This window comes from Pleurodeles waltl, chromosome 4_1 (genome assembly GCF_031143425.1).
Source record: "Pleurodeles waltl isolate 20211129_DDA chromosome 4_1, aPleWal1.hap1.20221129, whole genome shotgun sequence".
Taxonomy (NCBI): Eukaryota; Metazoa; Chordata; class Amphibia; order Caudata; family Salamandridae; genus Pleurodeles; species Pleurodeles waltl.
The window spans coordinates 134,101,623-134,118,293 of record NC_090442.1 but is presented as its reverse complement, the minus strand read 5'-3'; the positions used below and the strand labels follow the sequence as shown (position 1 = coordinate 134,118,293).

Here is a 16,671-nt window from a genome sequence, read left to right as displayed (position 1 = left end):
TCATGTGACTTCAACGCTTCCAGATGGTGTCTGTTTTGTTCAGAGGCGGTGTATAAATTATTGATAGAAAACGAGTTCTTCTTTTTGCTTTGCGTTGTTTGCTTGGCTTATGTGGCTGGGAGTTTACAATAGTGAAGCATGATGAATTGGCATCCACAGACTTTGATTTTCTGTTGCCAAGTAAGGACAGTTGAATGAAGCGCTCTCTGTGATACCAGCAGTAACTTGTTTGTAATCTCTGCATCCATGCTTGATTGCATTTTTATATTTGTGTGCTTGGGCTTGTTGTAGGTGGTAACAAGGTGATTGACGTCATTGACGTGGCGAGGCAAGCGGACAGCAAGATGAAACTGCGCAACTTCATTGAGTATTTCATGAACCCCGAGCGGCCAAAGGTGTTGAATGTCATCAGCCTGGAGTTCTCGGATACTAAGTAAGTGGTGTGTGAGGTCTTCACCTGGGGCAGGGACCATTTAGTATGTTTTAGGTGTCGCTTTGTGTTAAGGTGAACCGGCGTAGATTGCAGCATTGCGGACCCTTCTTTCTGGACTGGAGCTTCATGAAGATGCAAAACGTCTGCATCCTCGTACAAGTGTATTTTAAGTTGCTCGCTCAGCATAACTCTTGCCACTACATTGTTGCTGGATTGCCTTTATAAAGCAATGTTTGGATAACTGGACTTTCTATCATTTGTAACATGGGAACGCAAATTATGAAGTATTATGGGCATATTTTAATTTCGATTGATATTTAAAGGTTCATTGTTCTATTGTAAATGGATTTTATATGTAGGAACGCAAGGCATATTCCTGAGTTCCTTTTTAAAATGTTATTTTCCAGCAATTAATAATTCTCTAGAAAACATAGTCTTATTAGCATTTCTCCTCCTCCTAAAGTAAAAGACTTTGGTAGCAAATATGCAGTGTTCCACTGAACTGAAATTAAGTGCACATCTTGTAACAAAAATGCTCCCTTTGTATTATGTTATCTGGTTGTTTTCACACTTGTCAATAGTTTTCGGTTTATTCAATGCTCATACCAGAGTCCACCGGACACACACCCTTCATTTAAAAAACAGCCATATCGAACCTTGTACATTTACATTGTATGTACATATTTTGCTAGAAGGCACTTCAAGGTTCGTGGAAAAAGGCCTTGGAAAGAGATGCATGATATTTGGGATTCTTCAAAGCTCTGAAAGGTTTTTTCAAATAACCACTGTTTTGAGGATGACTTGTGACATCGGATAGTCTCACTTTGTTCCTTTTTTTTTTTGTTTTTGTTTTTTTTAAACTGTTACTGCGAGCGTGTTTTACCTCCTGAGTACCACTCAAGGTAAATTCATGTGAATTGGACTGGGATTGCTAACCTTCATCTTCCGCCTTTTTAAGATGATGCTGCACAGCTAGAGTAAGAGGCTGTGGGTGTTTGCTGGTTGCCTTTGTTAGACTGCCATCTTGTGTCATCCGGTATCTGCTCACAGGGATTGTTTCCCACCTAGTGTAGTTCTTATAATGTGGGTGGGAATTCATAGTATAGTTCTGTAGTGCTTACTGAAGATCTGTGGTGTTTACACTGTATGATACATTATAGGGAAATCTGAACTAAAGTACAGTTTCACTGCACTTAATCCTTAAGGGTCCAGGAGGTATCAATCTGGGGTGAAACGTGCACCCAGAGTGTAGATTTACAGGCACCAACATTCCATGTGCACTTTATATATGGCACTTTAAGATTTGTCATATTTCCCTGGTGTAAAGAAATGGCTCCCTGTTGCAGTTACCACCCACTTGTTGCCTGATACTGACTTGACTGAGAACTGTGCTGGGACCCTGCTAACCAGTCCCCAGCACCAGTGTTCTTTCACCTAAAATGTACCATTGTCTCCACAAGTGGCACACCCTGGCATCCAGGTAAGTCCCTTGTAATTGTTACCCCTGGTACCAAAGGCCCTGATGCCAGGGAAGGTCTCTAAGAGCTGCAGCATGTCTCATGCCACCCTGGGGACCCCTCACTCAGCACAGACACACTGCTTGCCATCTTGTGTGTGCTGGTGGGGAGAAAATGACTAAGTCGACATGGCACTCCCCTCAGGGTGCCATGCCAACCTCACACTGCCTATGGCATAGGTAAGTCACCCCTCTAACAGGCCTTACAGCCCTAAGGCAGGGTGCACTATACCACAGGTGAGGGCATAGGTGCATGAGCACTATGCCCCTACAGTGTCTAAGCAAAACCTTAGACATTGTAAGTGCAGGGTAGCCATAAGAGTATATGGTCTGGGAGTCTGTCAAAAACGAACTCCACAGCTCCATAATGGCTACACTGAATACTGGGAAGTTGGGTACCAAACTTCTCAGAATAATAAACCCACACTGATCCCAGTGTTGGATTTATTAAAAAATGCACACAGAGGGCATCTTAGAGATGCCCCCTGTATTTTACCCAATTGTTCAGTGCAGGACTGACTGGTCTGTGCCAGCCTGCTGCTGAGCGATGAGTTTCTGACCCCATGTGGCGAGAGCCTTTGTGCTCTCTGAGGACAGAAACAAAGCCTGCTCTGGGTGGAGGTGCTTCACACCTCCCCCCTGCAGGAACTGTAACACCTAGCAGTGAGCCTCAAAGGCTCAGGCTTCGTGTTACAATGCCCCAGGGCACTCCAGCTAGTGGAGATGCCCGCCCCCTGGACACAGCCCCCACTTTTGGCGGCAAGTCCAGGAGAGATAATGAGAAAAACATGGAGGAGTCACTGGTCAGTCAGGACAGCCCCTAAGGTGTCCTGAGCTGAGGTGACTGACTTTTAGAAATCCTCCATCTTGATTTTGGAGGATTCCCCAATAGGAATAGGGATGTGGCCCCCTCCCCTCAGGGAGGAGGGACAAAGAGGGTATAGCCACCCTCAAGGACAGTAGCCATTGGCTACTGCCCTTCCAGACCTAAACACACCCCTAAATTCAGTATTTAGGGGCTCCCCAGAACCTAGGAAACTAGATTCCTGCAACCTAAGAAGAAGAGGACTGCTAAGCTGAAAAACCCTGCAGAGAAGACGGAGACACCAACTGCTTTGGCCACAGCTCTACCGGCCTGTCTCCCCACTTCTAAAGACACTGCTCCAGTGACGCTTTCCCCAGGGACCAGCGACCTCTGAATCCTCAGAGGACTGCCCTGCTCTAGAAGGACCAAGAACTCCCGAGGACAGCGGCTCTGTTCACCCAAGACTGCAACTTTGTAACAAAGGAGCAACTTTAAACCAACTTGCGTTTCCCGCCGGAAGCGTGAGACTTGCTACTGTGCACCCGACGCCCCCGGCTCGACGTGTGGAGAACAAACACTTCAGGGAGGACTCCCCGGCGACTGCGAGACCGTGAGTAGCCAGAGTTGCCCCCCCTGGGCCCCCACAGCGACGCCTGCAGAGGGAATCCCGAGGCTCCCCCTGACCGCTACTGCCTGTTCCTCAGATCCCGACGCCTGGTAAAGACTCTGCACCCGCAGCCCCCAGGACCTGAAGGATCCGAACTCCAGTGCAGGAGTGACCCCCAGGAGGCCCTCTCTCTTGCCCAGGTGGTGGCTACCCCGAGGAGCCCCCCCCCCCTTGCCTGCATGCATCGCTGAAGAGACCCCTTGGTCTCCCATTGAACCTATTGAAAACCAGACGCGTGTTTGCACACTGCACCCGGCCGCCCCCGTGCTGCTGAGGGTGTACTTTTTGTGTGGACTTGTGTTCCCCCCCCCCCCCCCCCCCCCGGTGCCCTACAAACCCCCCCCCCCCTGGTCTGCCCTCCGAAGACGCAGGTACTTACCTGCTGGCAGACTGGAACAGGGGCACCCCCTTCTCCATTGAAGCCTATGCGTTTTGGGCACCACTTTGACCTCTGCACCTGACCGGCCCTGAGCTGCTGGTGTGGTAACTTTGGGGTTGCTCTGAACCCCCAACGGTGGGCTACCTTGGACCCAAACTTGAACCCCGTAGGTGGTTTACTTACCTGCAAAAACTAATAAACTCTTACTCCCCCCAGGAACTGTTGAAAATTGCACTGTCTAGTTTTAAAATAGCTATATGTCATTTATGTGAAAACTGTATATGGTATTTTGCTAATTCAAAGTTCCTAAAGTACCTACCTGCAATACCTTTCATTTGAAGTATTACATGTAAAACTTGAACCTGTGGTTCTTAAAATAAACTAAGAAAATATATTTTTCTATACAAAAACCTAATGGCCTGGAATTGTCTGCGAGTGTGTGTTCCTCATTTATTGCCTGTGTATGTACAACAAATGCCTAACACTACTCCTTTGATAAGCCTACTGCTCGACCACACTACCACAAAATAGAGCATTAGAATCATCTCTTTTTGCCACTATCTTACCTCTAAGGGGAACCCTTGGACTCCGTGCATACTATTCCTTACTTTGAAATAGTGCATACAGAGCCAACTTCCTACACCTGGCTTCGCTGTTCTGTTGTCTTGCATAGTATAAGCTGAAAGTTGTCCCAGAAAAATTTAGAAATGGTGTTCAACCAGGCCATATGGTAAAATCAGACTTGATTCCTCCAGAGTGCCAACAGAAGGAGAGTTCAGATCTTCTGCATCTCCATAACCTGTAAGGGGTAAAGTAGATTCTATAGAGGAATTTTAGAAGATTCAAGTGGAACTGGGTGGCTACCACCATTTCTCTGGGGGCCATCTTTGCTTCTACCTATTCTTCTTCCTGTAAAACCAGCATCCCTTTCCCAGGCGTCCTTCAGTTTGGTGTAGGAGTCTGTGGTGTTTATCACTAATATTCTATAGAGGGATGATATTTTTGTTGCCTCCCCCGCCCATATCTCTGATCAGCAGTTGGCCTTCGAGTGGGTTAAAGTTTGGCAGGTCTGTAAGGTATTTAATACTGGTAATATGGCGCGTCTAATCTGTAAATATTGAAAACTGGCTTTTGTGCATCACAAAGTTTGTAGGTCAGAAAATTTGCAAAAGCATATTCCAGGCATTATATTGCCCAGTTTTGATATCCCTACATCTTACCATTTTTTGAAAACCCTTGGGGGAAATGTACTAGACAAACCAATGTGCCCAACCGTAGAGGGATTTCCTGTGTCAATTTACTGCGCCATCCCATGTGCAGCAGAGAATTTTGCCATATTTTGATCAGTTAATGCTGCGCGGGGAAGATCTTGGCCCATTTTCCACCATTCAGGTAATATGTAGGGTGTATTCCTGCTATCCGGCCCCCAAGACATTCCTCTGTGGCAAACGCGGGATCTTGTATATCGTTGTTGCATCATTCATTCACAAGTTGTGAAGCACAGTAGTGTGCTACAATATCCGCCAAGCCAATGCCCCTGTCGTAAGGAGACTTCTAACACTTGGCCATTGATTCGAGGTAAACCCCCACCCCCTCCACGCCCTTGCTCATGAAGTTTCGGATCATTGAGGTCCGTCACACAGAGTAAGTGGGCGAATATATTAAATACAATTTTGCCGTTCGTACTGAATCTTCTGAAGTGATACTATTTTGAAGATCGCTGCCCTTCTCGGAAGGGGAGAGGGTGTGATTACCAAAATGTCAGTTCATGGCACCGTTTGTTGACTTTTTTTTAAAGATTATATTGCCACACCAAAGTTAGGCCTGAAGATCCATACTCTCACAAATATTGCCATGACAATTTTACTTGATACGCTCTTTCTTCCTGGCAAATGGCCTAACATGTTGCTGCAGTGTCTCTGCTATCATTAAGTCTCATGGAAATGGAAACTGTAAGCATTCTTGTGCTATAATACTTTTAAATGCTCCATTTTTTTTAAAACATGTTTTTTTTTTTTTTTTTGTGGGTTGTACTTGCTAAATTTACACTTGGTCGATTCAGAAACAATTAGATATGTAGGCTTCCGTGTTTATGTAACTGTAGGAAGTTGGCTCTGTATGTGCTATTTCAAAGTAAGGAATAGCATGCACAGAGTCCAAGGGTTCCCCTTAGAGGTAAAATAGTGGTAAAAAGAGATAATACTAATGCTCTATTTTGTGGTAGTGTGGTCGAGCAGTAGGCTTATCCAAGGAGTAGTGTTAAGCATTTGTTGTACATACACAAGACAATAAATGAGGTACACACACTCAGAGACAAATCCAGCCAATAGGTTTTTATATAGAAAAATATCTTTTCTTAGTTTATTTTAAGAACCACAGGTTCAAATTCTACATGTAATATCTCATTCGAAAGGTATTGCAGGTAAGTACTTTAGGAACTTCAAATCATCAAAATTGCATGTATACTTTTCAAGTTATTGACAAATAGCTGTTTTAAAAGTGGACACTTAGTGCAATTTTCACAGTTCCTGGGGGAGGTAAGTTTTTGTTAGTTTTACCAGGTAAGTAGGACACTTACAGGGTTCAGTTCTTGGTCCAAGGTAGCCCACCGTTGGGGGTTCAGAGCAACCCCAAAGTCACCACACCAGCAGCTCAGGGCCGGTCAGGTGCAGAGTTCAAAGTGGTGCCCAAAACACATAGGCTAGAATGGAGAGAAGGGGGTGCCCCGGTTCCGGTCTGCTTGCAGGTAAGTACCCGCGTCTTCGGAGGGCAGACCAGGGGGGTTTTGTAGGGCACCGGGGGGGACACAAGTCCACACAGAAATTTCACCCTCAGCAGCGCGGGGGCGGCCGGGTGCAGTGTAGAAACAAGCGTCGGGTTTTCAATGTTAGTCTATGAGAGATCTCGGGATCTCTTCAGCGCTGCAGGCAGGCAAGGGGGGGGATTCCTCGGGGAAACCTCCACTTGGGCAAGGGAGAGGGACTCCTGGGGGTCACTTCTCCAGTGAAAGTCCGGTCCTTCAGGTCCTGGGGGCTGCGGGTGCAGGGTCTCTCCCAGGCGTCGGGACTTTAGGTTCAAAGAGTCGCGGTCAGGGGAAGCCTCGGGATTCCCTCTGCAGGCGGCGCTGTGGGGGCTCAGGGGGGACAGGTTTTGGTACTCACAGTATCAGAGTAGTCCTGGGGTCCCTCCTGAGGTGTTGGATCGCCACCAGCCGAGTCGGGGTCTCCGGGTGCAGTGTTGCAAGTCTCACGCTTCTTGCGGGGAGCTTGCAGGGTTCTTTAAAGCTGCTGGAAACAAAGTTGCAGCTTTTCTTGGAGCAGGTCCGCTGTCCTCGGGAGTTTCTTGTCTTTTCGAAGCAGGGGCAGTCCTCAGAGGATGTCGAGGTCGCTGGTCCCTTTGGAAGGCGTCGCTGGAGCAGGATCTTTGGAAGGCAGGAGACAGGCCGGTGAGTTTCTGGAGCCAAGGCAGTTGTCGTCTTCTGGTCTTCCGCTGCAGGGGTTTTCAGCTAGGCAGTCCTTCTTCTTGTAGTTGCAGGAATCTAACTTTCTAGGGTTCAGGGTAGCCCTTAAATACTAAATTTAAGGGCGTGTTTAGGTCTGGGGGGTTAGTAGCCAATGGCTACTAGCCCTGAGGGTGGGTACACCCTCTTTGTGCCTCCTCCCAAGGGGAGGGGGTCACAATCCTAACCCTATTGGGGGAATCCTCCATCTGCAAGATGGAGGATTTCTAAAAGTTAGAGTCACCTCAGCTCAGGACACCTTAGGGGCTGTCCTGACTGGCCAGTGACTCCTCCTTGTTATTCTCATTATTTTCTCCGGCCTTGCCGCCAAAAGTGGGGCCTGGCCGGAGGGGGCGGGCAACTCCACTAGCTGGAGTGTCCTGCTGGGTTGGCACAAAGGAGGTGAGCCTTTGAGGCTCACCGCCAGGTGTGACAATTCCTGCCTGGGAGAGGTGTTAGCATCTCCACCCAGTGCAGGCTTTGTTACTGGCCTCAGAGTGACAAAGGCACTCTCCCCATGGGGCCAGCAACATGTCTCGGTTTGTGGCAGGCTGCTAAAACTAGTCAGCCTACACAGATAGTCGGTTAAGTTTCAGGGGGCACCTCTAAGGTGCCCTCTGTGGTGTATTTTACAATAAAATGTACACTGGCATCAGTGTGCATTTATTGTGCTGAGAAGTTTGATACCAAACTTCCCAGTTTTCAGTGTAGCCATTATGGTGCTGTGGAGTTCGTGTTTGACAGACTCCCAGACCATATACTCTTATGGCTACCCTGTACTTACAATGTCTAAGGTTTTGTTTAGACACTGTAGGGGTACCATGCTCATGCACTGGTACCCTCACCTATGGTATAGTGCACCCTGCCTTAGGGCTGTAAGGCCTGCTAGAGGGGTGTCTTACCTATACTGCATAGGCAGTGAGAGGCTGGCATGGCACCCTGAGGGGAGTGCCATGTCGACTTACTCGTTTTGTCCTCACTAGCACACACAAGCTGGCAAGCAGTGTGTCTGTGCTGAGTGAGAGGTCTCCAGGGTGGCATAAGACATGCTGCAGCCCTTAGAGACCTTCCTTGGCATCAGGGCCCTTGGTACTAGAAGTACCAGTTACAAGGGACTTATCTGGATGCCAGGGTCTGCCAATTGTGGATACAAAAGTACAGGTTAGGGAAAGAACACTGGTGCTGGGGCCTGGTTAGCAGGCCTCAGCACACTTTCAATTGTAAACATAGCATCAGCAAAGGCAAAAAGTCAGGGGGCAACCATGCCAAGGAGGCATTTCCTTACAGTAACAAAGCTCTCATATCTTATAAAAGTTCTTTAACTTGACTTCTTTTTCTCTCCCTTTAGAATGTCCGAGCTGGTGAGAGTCCCAGACATTGCCAAAAAGATGTCTTGGGTAGAGAACTACTGGCCAGATGACTCTGTCTTCCCAAAGCCTTTTGTTCAGAAGTATTGCCTTATGGGTGTTGAAGGAAGCTACACAGATTTTCACATCGACTTTGGGGGCACTTCGGTCTGGTACCATGTCCTTTGGGTGAGTGATTTCTTTACTGAGCGAAGACGAAACATCCTTTTGTAAAATAAAGGAACAAAGGAAGCCTGAGCATGCCGCAGCAGATGGAGAAATAGTTCATGCAAGAAAAGGGAATGATTAGTGAACCTTGCATAAAGAGCTTGCCAACTAGATTGGGAGGAAGCAGGATAGCTGCAAGTGTGTGAGGTTGTACTTGAAGGGTAGCATTTGAGGGCCCCATGGGAGATTGACAATAAATAAAAAAGAAAAAGCAATACAGATATGAGATAGGGCGATCAAAATGATTTCTCAGTTTTATTGAATGGTTTCTTGACAGATCAAAGTTTTTCTTAATAGCACAAAGTTATTGAAACATGGGTGTGACACACCATTGTCTTATTTTTGATCAGGGAGAGAAGATCTTCTACTTGATTAAACCCACAGAGGAGAACCTGGCGCTCTATGAATCGTGGAGCTCTTCTGTCACTCAGAGTGAGGAATTCTTCGGGGACAAGGTGGATAATTGTTACAAATGTGTAGTGAAGCAAGGACATACCCTGTTTGTGCCGACAGGTGAGTGTTTTCTGTCTTTACTTTTGTAGTACTTTCCTGTACAAATCTTCTAGTGTATCCTTGTATCTCATAATTCTCATAATGATGGGTTCAGGATCCTTAGATGCCAGTTGTATTTTACTACTTTAAAGTCACAACTAGCATTTGAGGTTGACTCTGATTTTGTTCCCTGTCTAGAACAGATTCTTGCAACCGATGTGACTTCCCTGTGTCTTTGCTAATCAGTCCCAGGTTAGCTGCGAGCATGAACTGGTTCTCGTATTGGAGTGTGGTTGCACCGAGGAAAGAAGACTTTCAAGAAGAGTACTAGCACGGTTGTCCACATGGTCCTAGTTTTAGAGGCATACCTTGCACTTTTCTTACCTTTTAGGGTCGAGCGCGCAAGCCTGTTATCTCTCTGTGGGCTTTTAACCACACCCACTCTTGCTATTCATTCTTTGTTGTGCTCATCTTAAATGCTTCTTATTTATTGGTGCATTTTGTGACATGTCCCTCCTTTGTTTGCTGAGTTCCCTTCCCAGGCGATTTCACTAAGTAAACATTTCTGTTGTCCATCACACTACGTCATGCTTCCTCCTCTTTCAGCGTGTGATGGCCCCTCTTCCGGTTTCAGTTTGCCTTTCATCCCAGCTGCAATCCTGTCTAGACTTTCACGCAGGGAGCCGATAACTCTCACGTTAATGTCGGTGGTGGCTGCTTCTGTCAACTGTTTTACTTTACATTTTCAATTTATGTGGCAAGAAAAGTCCAGTTTGGAATTTACAACGCCAATAGCTCTAACTTGAGTAAACGTGAAACCCATGGCAGTGCAAATGCTTGTTTTGATTGCTGGCTGTGCAAGCGTTTTTTGTGGCTTGCCTATGTGGGTTGTTGTCATAAATGCTTAACTAGGCTGCCATGCTTCTACTTATGGTGGGATGCCTACTCTTTAGCCAAAAGCCTGCAGAGAATTGTTGGTTCATTTAGAAACATTACTGTATGTTGCGGGCCTAGGTGAGAACTAGAGGACTGTAGTGATTTGTAGTCTGCTCAGTTGGAAATGGGAGTTGACGTTGCCTTGTTGTTCCTGGGACAATGTTGCTGAAATGGTAATTTGGGTGTCATGCGGATATATGTCCAAGTATTATTCCATTCAATATAATGCAGTTTAGTTTGTGTGTGTATGTAAGTTCCTGTGTGTGTGGGACAGTGCGTCTAGAGAATCAGTGCGACTTAAGTTACGCGAGATTCTAGGTTTCATGTGCAGTGTTCATCCCAATACCACTCTCGGTTTTGTTGGAGAATTGTTACTAAATCTTCACCTTTTTGTCTCATGTTCCGGTTAATCTGCTGTAATAGAGTTAACTTTATGTTCAAAATAATTATGCATGATAAACTTGTCCACTAACTGAGGATTTGCTGTCTTGCTCTTAGTCTTATGTTTATACCTCAATGGTTCCTATCGTCCTTAAATCATGCAATATCTGTTGCATGAGTGGTTCATTTCACGTCTCACCTGCCAGACAGCGTAAATGGTCTGGTTGCGAAAAACCTATTGTGAACTATGTGCTTACCTTTGGTTGAGTTTGTTACTCTCATTTGCTTGCTTATTTGATGGCTTGCATTCATCTTCTCGTGCTTGGTCCCTTTGCTGCAGCATAGCTTCTTAACATTCCTTTTGATTGGTTAACTTTCACATTTAGGGAACTGCCTTTGCTCTCTTGCGTTCAGCACACCATGAACATACCTGTTTTCTAGCACTTTCCCTTGTGTGCCGCTTCCCACATCAAGTGCATGCTCCTCACTGCATTTTCTTGCCAAAGCACTCCTCCAGCTTGTCTGTAAAAGGAGAGCCACAGGGATGCTTTATGCCGGAGTATGGTTGAAGAGCAGGCATTTGTGTTTGTTTTAGCTCCTGCATTCCACATATTTCTTGAAGGTACAAGGTTTGGCACCGAAAGGGCCATGTGCTGCACTCACTCAGTTGGTGTCTGTGTTAGAAGTTTTTTTCTCCTTGAGGTCCACAGACCCTTTTCCTCTGCTATTACACAAGACTAAATGGCTGAATCCTGTGTAAAGTAAATTAGATATTGACAAGAATTTCCCCTTACATTCTGACTTATAGTTTGTTCAGCATTTTATGAAAAAAATCAACCATGTCACTGATAAAGATTGAACACATTGAATTCATTGTACACTTTGAAATACTATAAGATGTTTGTTTTTCCTCCAGTATTTTAAAATGTTTTTCTTTCCTGCTATTTTTCAACACTACCCTACAGACAGACCTTGGCAAAGCCAGTAGCTGGGCGTTTGCATCATAAAGGCAAGCTCTATTAGGTTTGCCAGTGCTTATTCTTAATTTTATTGGTTTATCCTTTACACGAACTTCCATAACTGGCTCACCTTTGAGTCTTGCTGGTGGATGACATTAACGCCTTCTAGAATGTTAGAGTATTTTTAGAATGCTCTAATACCCATTGGGTGTCTTGGCGCTAGTTCTGATGTACCGTGGACTGAGACCAGACTACATGTCAAACAGCTGGGTTTTCAAGGCTTTCCAGAAGGCTAGAAGATTGGGCATGTGTTTATTCTCGAGAGGCAAAGAATTCCAAACTTTAGCGACACCAAGAGTGAAACCTCTTCCACCCCAGGATGTTTTGTTGGCTCTGGGGATAGAAAGATTTTTAGACATTGGTGACTGTAGAATCCTAGTTGGAGTGTACCATTAAAAGAAGTTCTTCAAAAAAGCAGGACCTAGACCATGCAACACTTTTGAAAGTTATTTTCTGTCTTATAGGGAGCCAGTGCAGTTTCCTTAACGCCTTAGAGGCTGAAAGGAACTTGGGGATCTTCAGAAGAAGTGCCGCTGCCTTCTGCACTGTTAGCAGTTTATTAGCTGTAGTTACATGTTTAAATATAGACTCTTGCAGTAGTGTAATTTAGCAAGAACAAAGGATGTAACCACCAGTTTCTGTAGTTCAGAAGGAATGTATGGGAGGATTTTTTTTCTTTATAGTTTTTAAAACGTAGAAAGTGGAGGAGGCAACTGAGTTGACCCGGTCAGAGTATGACAGTTTATTGTCTAACCCTCAGATTCCGTGCCTTCCTGACGTGGGGTGTTTAGGGGGGGGTGCCTCGCTCTTGAGGCCACCAAGAAAGGGAGGACAAGAATGTGGGTTGAGGACCAAATAACAAAACCTCAGTCTTCCCAGAGTTCAATTTCAGACAATTGTTGTTCATCCAGCCGCGGACTGTTGACAAACCATCGCGGAGGCTAGGTCCCGTATTGATATCATTATTGTCCAGGGAGACGGCAATCTGAGTGTCACCTGCATAGAATTTAAGAGAAGCCGAAGTATTGTATCTGGCTGGCCACGGGGGTAACAAACAATAAACAGGGTGGGACTCAGTGAAGATCCTTGATGGGACCCCTCAAGAAGGAATGGGATACAAAATCACCAAATTCCACAGTTTGTTTCCAGTCATGGAGGAAGGAGCTTACCAGATCCAGGGCAGTGCCTCTGATACATAACTGGGAAAGCAACAGCTTATGATTAATCGTATCAAATGCTGCTGATAAGTCAAGTAGAGTAAGCGCCGCTCTCCATCCTTGGTCCAGTGACAGTCTTATTTCCTCTGTGTCCTTAATGAGTGCTGTCTCCGTACTATACCTAAATCCAAATCCAAGCTGTGTTGGATCAAGCAGGCAGTGCTTTCAATATATTCCATTAACTGTTTATTCGCAACCGTTTTTAGCGGGCATAGGTAATCGTGTTATGGGCTGAGAGCTATTGGGGTCCAAGGCATTGAGGTTAGGTTTTACTATTAGAAGCAGCAGGGATGCACGCTTCCACTGTGAGGGGGAAAACAGCCCTCTTTGAACGTACGTGAGAATATTTGAGTTAATCTGACCGCGGTTGAGTCCGGTCTAGGTTGAGCATCCTAGGAGGGCAAGGATCCTGGAGGATCCAGATTTAGTGTATTTAATTAGACTTACTACTTCCTCCATTGAAGGAGGTAAGAAGTCAGCCATGGGGTCTAAACTAATCTGGTTAGAGGTGGCTGACTCTACACTGACTGGAGGCAGGCTAATAGTGCAAAATCTATTGTGAAGTTGTTCCCCCTTGCTTTGAAAGAAATCTGCTAGAGTATTGCAGAGGTCTTGAATCTTGCCAGCCGATTTGTCCGTCTGAGGTGTTGACAAATTAACTACTCTAGGATGTGTTGGTGAGAGGTTCGTTGAAGATTAACCTTCAGTCTCTGGTTGTTGCCATGGCATCACTGAGGCAGTCATTGTGATCAAACCTCACTACTGAAACTTTGCGCCTACAAATGGATCAGGAGAGAAAAATTCAATATGCTTCTCCACCAAATCTTTCCACCTATCAGAAAAGTACAGATGATGTGAGCTGGGAAACTTCAAAACGTGTGTATCCACATTCCAGTTCCAAAAAACAGTAACTTTTTTTCTATTTGTAATGGGGACTCTCATGTCCAATATACGTTCTTGACTTCGGACTGAAGTTTGCCTCTTCAGCTTTCTCCAGCTACTTGGCAAAAGTGGCAAACTGTCAGCTTTATTGGAAGACCTTAATTGTATTTGCACCTGGACATCTGGCTTTTGAAAGTCTACAGTCTGGTCAGGATGGAAAAGGACCTTCAGAAGATCTCCTTACTACATTCTCTAGGTCTACAAAGTAATTGTCAAAAGTCAACCATGACTCTGGTCCAGACTTCCGCATAGCAACTCTGAAATGCGAGACACAATGTCATCCATTTGGAGAAGTGTCAACATCCCAACCAGTCTCCAAATCCAGCAGTGATCTATGCTCCTGGGTTAAGTAGCTGTTGTCCCAAATGCCAGAGGAGGCCTTAGCTGACACTGAGAACGCAGCTGCAGCCACAGACCGCCTGCTGCAAGTAGTACAGCAACAACGCTTGCCTTAGTTGATGCCAACTTGCGCTTTACTGTTTTCCAGTCTGTCAGTTTAGTCATGACAACCTGTGTTTTTAACTTTTACATTTGGTGGTCTCAGAATTTCATACTAATCAGTCCTTGGCTTGGAGTTTTCTTTAGTAATGGTGCTACACAGGCTTAGGGCGCCCTTCCTTCTTTAGATGTAAGGAAGAGGTTGTGCTTCCTTCTAGATGAGATCATGGTTTCTAGGCGCTCTAATCAACTGTTTATCAGTTGTGACCCCATAAATGCTGGTCTGGCCTCCTTTAAAGAATCTGTTTCATGCTAAATTATTATTATTTTTTTCTGTATCCTCTTGCTCTCAATTGTCCAGTGAACTACCGCTAGGAATGCCAGGGTCTGTTGAACAACAGACAGAATGGACAACATCACACAAGGGGCACATGATTGTTATCATACAAATGCTATCCCATCTGTGGCACAGTTAGCACCATAGAAGAACTTTACCATGAACAGCAATGCAGTGCTTGGGACCCGGTATTTGTTTCCAAACTGGATCGCGCTTGAGCCACTTTGAGATCACAGCATCTGAAAGTACTAATGCAATTGTCAGTTTTTTTTCTGTATGGTCTACCCTAGAAAATATTGATTAATCAAGAAAATTACATTATTTATTGCTAAAACACTCACTTTCTTGTTTTTGTGAGAATCACAAAGCTTCTATTTTTCTGTTTACACTAATGAATTCTAGTGTTGGGTGCAAGATGGTATTTGTCTCTGTTACAAGATAATGCCCTGCAAATATATATATATATATATATTTTTTTTTTTACATGCAAATTCTTAAACGGAACTGGATATTCTTCTATGGATACACTAAAGAACATAAATATGGTTTGATTTTGCTAAGAGGAGCTCATTTTGTCTTCACATCTTCCTAAAAGGTTGCTGACTGCACCATACTACGGGCTTCTAGTAAGATTCAGTATGCAGGGATTTAAAAAAAAAAAATATATATATATATATATATATATATATATATATATATATATATATATATATATTTTTTTTTTTTTTTTTTTTATTATTATTTTTTGGGGCCAAGAATATGTATTTTCTCTCAATCTTCAGTGTTGTGTATGAAACTTTTCAGACGATGAAATCTATAGAAGTGAATTGGGCAGATTTGGAGAGATAAAATGATGTCTTTAAAGAAAAAAAGGTTCAGAAATAACAATTGTAACCAATATTTTCTCCCACTCGTATCTAAAGGGCAGCATAACAAGAAATTATGGGGCATCAGTTTCAAACTGGTAGAATTCGCCTCCTCCCCCCCCCCCCCGTTTCCTGTGGCCTGTTCGTGCTCGTTCCATGTTTTTGTTTGTCGACAGCTATTAAAAACAAGTGTGTACTACATTATGCAAATTATGAACATTAATTGCTTCAAGATAATTTTGGGGTAATAACTTGGGTTAACTAATAGCGAGAACGTGCCTTAATTTTTCATCAATATTGTTTCATTAATTTCTGTTCTGAATTTGGAATAACCTATTGTTTTGTAATGTACCTGTAATGTCATGGAATCAAGGAAGAAAAATGTCACGTGGTCCACAGCAAGCCTCTTATAGGGCATCTTTGTTGGCTTCAGAGCTGTTTTTCCAAATTGGTCTGTATAACATTAGCAGTCTACGTTTCGGCTCTGTCAAGCCTAGTTAAGGTAATTTGCAAGCACAGTATACGGAGTGGAGTACTGCCAGGAACAATATGTAGTTTATAAGACAGGCAGTTTTTTTTTTTTTTTTTTTTTTTTTTTTTTTTTTTATCTAATCCATTAATGTAACCCAGTAAAGGAAGATGGTTTGGATTAAGTCCTGAAGGTAGCTTTTGTGGATGAAATTGCACAGTTCACAAACAGCTTGTTAAGTTATGATGCATCGGAGAGACACTTTTCATAATCTAGCTGCCCATTTATCATAGCCTTTTAGCCCACTGTAGAGGACTATACCAGCCACTAAAGGCCCGCTCAAGCCTGAGGGCCTTTAACAAGGAAGGGGGACTTCCGGTATAGCCCAGCTACAGAGGGTATGGGCTATTAGAACACTCTGCCAGTAGAGGGCAGAATATTCTAATAAAACAAAGGCCTCGCTGAGCCTAAAATCTCCTGGTGCTCCATGAGGCTTTTGTTCAGAACAGCTGTGAACAAATACATTCGATTGTTGGAACTCCGGTCATTAGAAACCCTGAGCACTCCATTGTTTTCAATGAAGCTCTCAACATTCCACTGTGCCAATACTTTTTACAAAACAATGTTCCATATAAACAAAAATCCTGTGCCTTTTAACTCTGTATTTCCACCAGTACAATGTGTTCAAAGGGGCCACGTTT

The 16,671-nt window shown here is 44.4% G+C and overlaps 1 protein-coding gene across 2 annotated transcripts in view; it reads left to right on the top strand.

The window, feature by feature from the left end:
• KDM7A (lysine demethylase 7A) overlaps positions 1 to 16,671 on the top strand; it is a 354,974-nt gene that overhangs the window by 103,553 nt on the left and 234,750 nt on the right. For both annotated transcript variants that reach the window (XM_069227885.1, XM_069227884.1), the window contains exons 5-7: positions 292 to 433; positions 8,648 to 8,834; positions 9,224 to 9,386. In XM_069227885.1, the coding sequence (XP_069083986.1) occupies positions 292 to 433; positions 8,648 to 8,834; positions 9,224 to 9,386 (492 nt within the window). The remainder of the gene's footprint in view (positions 1 to 291; positions 434 to 8,647; positions 8,835 to 9,223; positions 9,387 to 16,671) is intronic.